Here is a 4675-nt window from a genome sequence, read left to right on the forward strand (position 1 = left end):
GCTGCAGTGTTTCTATTGAGAAGATCGTTTTCATTTTTATAAGTGCACCTTGAAGCGTGTGCCTTGTCGAAAGACCTCCTGTGCTGCCTGTGACAGTCCCGCATGGGTCCTGTCACTCTGCGAGCTGATCTCTGTACCCATCCGAGGTGCATCACTGGTCTTAGTGGCTCCGTCCTTCGCCAGTTGAACAGAAGAATCTCCTCGAAATGCTTGGTTTCAGTGTGAAGCTTTTGGTAGCACAAAACGTTGCACTTTCCTTGTTCCGTGGCTAGTGAGTCGATGAAGGGTCGTTTCAACAGCTGCATGGATTTATAAATGTTGAACAGATCTCTTCCCTCAGGAAGCGTCGAGCACTGCCACTCACATCGTGCAGAACTCCCAGAGCGTTGGTACGAAATTAAAGGCTTTCCTTATTTATTTCTTAACTAGTTTTTCTGGAAACCCTTTCGGTGAATAGGGGTACTGTGTCCTACCGCATTCCCAACTGGGAATTCGAAAGCGTGCAGATAGAGGATTTGTTTATGACGTGTAAGGTTTAAAATGAAATCTTTTTAGGCGTCTCGGTTATTACATGAAATTTCGGGGAGCACATGTGTTGTGCAGACGCCAAACCCTGTGACATAAGCAGCGAAAGCTGTATTGCTGGAAAATTAGGTCATTGTGAAGTTAAAGGTTGAAGGGTTCTGAAGCGGATCACCTTGATCCCTGACAGTTCGGGGTCAAAAGGCCTCTATTCTAACTTACCCAATCACCGGCAAACACAGAAGGCAGTGCAGCCTCAAAGTAAACCACAAAAAGCCTCTACTCATTAGGCCGAATGCTAGAATCGCACTCTCACCGAGTTCACAAATACCTTACTCAGATGCTATAACTAGACTATATAGCAACGTCTTTTGTAACATTGGACAAATATCCCTGTCTTTTGATGCAGCTCAAAGAAGTCGCCTCACTAATCACGGAAAGGTGTGAAGATTTTACAAGGCTTGACCTACAAGCTTTTCTAACATTTTAGTTCGGCGGTATTTTATGATTTTTTCATTGAAAACCACGCCAAGTTGTCTTTCCTTAAAGCTACTTCACTATGTTTGTAAATCAACACAAAGGGTGTGATTTGTGCGCAGAAAAAGCTTAAGTAGCAGTGATTTATTTGATTTTGCGGTGCAACAAATAAATTCGTGTCGTTTTAGTAGCTCTTTAAGGTAAGTCATTGTGCAAGCAAAAAAATTAACTAAGACGTAAAGAGGGGTAAATACAGCAATGTCTACCTAAAATGTCTAAAACAGAGGCCTTAGAAATTCACTCAAATCCGCAAATCGAATTGAGTCGACAAACAACTTTACCACCTCCTTCATGTCAGCCCGCATGCAATGCAGTCTGGCCTGGTTGCTCACTGTCTTTTGGCGATTTGATTAATGGACCAGTTAATTGCAAGTATTAAGAAGGCAGGAGGTTAGTTTGTCAAATCTTTTGTAAGTATTGTAGATAATGGACCCGAGATTGTCGCGATACTTGAGAAACATTCGGATTTTTTGATGAAGAACGTGTCATCCCTCGATCAGCACTTGGCGCGCTATGAAACTGAGCAGTGGACATGTCTTTATGCGGCTGTCATGTAATAAAGTTATTGTTTTTACCTTTAGTCGGGCTAAGCTTATGGCAGCTTCATCCATCGAACCAACTCATTTAATAGAAGCGCGAACATTCTTCGAGGCCTCGGACTCAAAACGACTGAATCTGGTTAAGCCTATAGGTATTCTGTTTCTTTTTGTGCGCAACCGTTCATGTAGTACGTGCGATTGGCAGAATTCTAACAAAGAAGCTGATAGCCCAGTCTATTGCGATATCCGGGATTCCTGTCTTAATTGCTGCCATTAAACGAATACAAGACACCGCAAATCACTTGACCTGCCTGCACGTGAACCTTTGCCAAGTATATGACTTCTAATTCTTGTTTTTCAATAGCTTGCACTTTCTGCAAAATTCTTCAATCCCCTTCTTCCGTTTTTGAACGCAGATCTGCTCGATGTAGATAATGATGTGCGTTGTCTTTGTTTCGTAACTGGTTTATTCTAGAGGAAAGCATATTGCATCAAAGATGCCATTTTGTATTTTTATTATGGCGGTATGATATATGCAGCTTTAAAAATGTGGGATCGAAGTTTCAAATTCTTCACCATGGTAGCATTTTTTATGACCATATTTACTACTTCTAGGCCTGTTCGATACCGACGCCGTCTTGCTCCTCATTACTGTTAGCAGCTGCAAAAAAGCTTATCATTATTTCTCTTATTCATAAAGGAGAGGTATGTACTTCAGTGTATTAAGCTTCTTTCTCCACTATCAAACTGAATTTGGGCTAGTAAGGTATTGAGTATTACATATTATTAGTCATCGTCAAATTTTTTCCTTTTGATTTAGTTCAACGCAGCGGAGTTCCCTCTTCTCCGCAGATGGAAAGTACGCGTTAATTTGTGGTCATTTGTGTTTACAGACTCCTTTTTAATATTTCCATCTCCGTATGCACTGCAAATCAAGCGTACATTACCTAATTACTATTATGACGCATTTTTAGTATTCTCTTGAGGCGTACAAAAAGTTGGAAGAAGCCTTTTCGGCATCCAACTCAACCGCTCTTGGCGAAGTCATCGAAAAGAATTCGTCAACCTTTGGCGCGGTAATGAACAGCACAGGTTTTGTTGTTGTTACCTGCTCTAATGCCCTAGCCCCATGCATTTCTGACGTTTGCAAAGAAACAGGACTGGATGTTGTTTCTGTGCTCCTTACTTATTTAACTGCAAGGGATTTGTCATCCCCTTTTCATAGGATCGTAACTACGGCCTCGTCAAACAACTAATTGATTGTCACGTCAAATACAGGATCCACAACTTAACCAAGGTACGTGTCCACGAATCTTGTAACCGCACCCATCGTATGATCATTCAGTAAGATCTTTTATGCGGCGAGACCTTCCATTACGTGGTTTACTCACTTTGTGTAAATCTCATTCAAGCTAATGCTCGTTTTCTAATTACTCACGGATCGTGTAGACATTTAACCATTACTTAATGTCCAAATTCCATATCATTTTTCTGTCTGAATAAATTTACTGATCAACAATTCGGGATTGAATGTCCATTTACACTGTTTTTCGGTTACTTCGTATTCGCTACATAAACATCTTGACTGGTGTTTCCGTCGTCTTCTTGTAAATTGGAGTTGTTTTGATAGGAGCTGTCTACCTTGTGTATTTTCCGCTCTCCCTAGATGAAGCATCAGTGTATACAATTAGATGTACCGCACCTTTCTAATACTAAAAAAATCTCATTTTTCAGACATTCATTTCGTTGTCGGTGAAGGATTTAGCAGTCCGGGCACGTCTAGATCTTCCCGAAACTGCCGAAAAGCAACTTCTCGAAATGGTAAATTTGTAACTGGCATTTCAGAGGTCTGTGTCCGGAATAATTTTACTTTTATTCACTAACAATTCCACATTCTAGGCTGGTGCAAAGTCAATATTCGTGAAGATCGATCAAAGGAATGGATGTGTTCGTTTTCTTGACAATCCCGAGAGATACGAGTCTCCTGAAGTGTTGGACTCACTGGTACAAAAGGTGGGTCTGGCTGCGGAATCCTCGTGTTGAATTTTCTCGTAAATTCTTGTGCTACAGAACAATTTTGTGTTAAGATGTGCCCACCGTTAATTATTAAGCAATTCCTCAAAATGAACTCGTAAATATGTCAAGCTATCATCGACACGAAATTTGTTTTCCGCTTATTCGTTTTAAGAATGCCTCACATGGCGAAAATGTCCACCTTCTTTTCTGTAGCTGAAGGCTATAATGGATTATGATATGACGTTGAGGCGGATAATATCCGAGGAGGCATCGACTACTGCGCTAGGTGAACCAGTAAGTCCGCTTGCCATACTCACCGCATGTTTGATTTTGGGATCGAACATGACCGACCCTTTTTTCTTTTTCACCCCCGCAGGGGGTGAACTCTTTAGTTTAATGGTCAGAATGCGTTTAAAGAACATTGTACAATTTTTTTTTGATTTTATTTTGTATTATCATTTTATCCCAACGCATTTCTCAGTGAATTAATGAAATGTACAACGCAGAACAATGATTTTAGCTTTAGTGTGTCAAATTGCGACGTCTTGCGATACATCTGCTCGAATCTATAACCGTAAGCTCACTTCAGTGCTTCACCACATTTGGGTTGTTCATTTTTACTTATTTAAGAACGTTTTCTGCTCTTTATTCCACATTAAAGCTGTGCAGGTTTACCATTAGATAACTTGAAAAGTTTAATTTAGTTACTCGTCACATGATTCAGCTATTTGTTCTCATTACTTACCCAAATTCTTTCCCTTAGGGTCAACAATCCTCAGGCCTTCCTGTGTTGTCCACCCCAGCCTGTAAAAGGAAACACCCGTCGGAGTGATTTTAATAGTTGACTCCCGAAGCCTGTCTCCTGCCCCTCCTACCCCTTCCCCTCCCGCCTCCATCTGAGTGACCGAAATATCATACATAAATCAGTTTTGCTCTATTTCTAAGAAAAGCACTTTTCCTTATTGTCGCTTTATGCCGCAAGCCCACCTGTGTTTGGCGAAGGGGAGTTAAGGGGAGGGGAAGGCATTCGAGAATAGCCGTCGCCAGCCGGACAGTTTTAG

At 41.1% G+C, this 4675-nt stretch overlaps 1 protein-coding gene across 1 annotated transcript; it reads left to right on the forward strand. All coding sequences in view use genetic code 11, as the record gives it.

Moving 5' to 3' along the window:
* Positions 1-1412: 1412 nt before the first annotated feature.
* Positions 1413-4446, forward strand: EGR_02738 (COP9 signalosome complex subunit 3; the record flags this gene model as incomplete). The annotated part of the gene is made up of 14 exons (XM_024491987.1): positions 1413-1449; positions 1483-1612; positions 1641-1750; positions 1788-1930; positions 1963-2037; positions 2074-2178; positions 2214-2303; positions 2419-2457; positions 2573-2674; positions 2824-2895; positions 3333-3419; positions 3498-3611; positions 3828-3908; positions 4378-4446. 14 exons carry the CDS (start codon positions 1413-1415, stop codon positions 4444-4446), a joined length of 1254 nt encoding a protein of 417 aa, XP_024353481.1.
* Positions 4447-4675: the final 229 nt, after the last annotated feature.

This window comes from Echinococcus granulosus (assembly GCF_000524195.1).
Source record: "Echinococcus granulosus chromosome Unknown EG_S00013, whole genome shotgun sequence".
Taxonomy (NCBI): Eukaryota; Metazoa; Platyhelminthes; class Cestoda; order Cyclophyllidea; family Taeniidae; genus Echinococcus; species Echinococcus granulosus.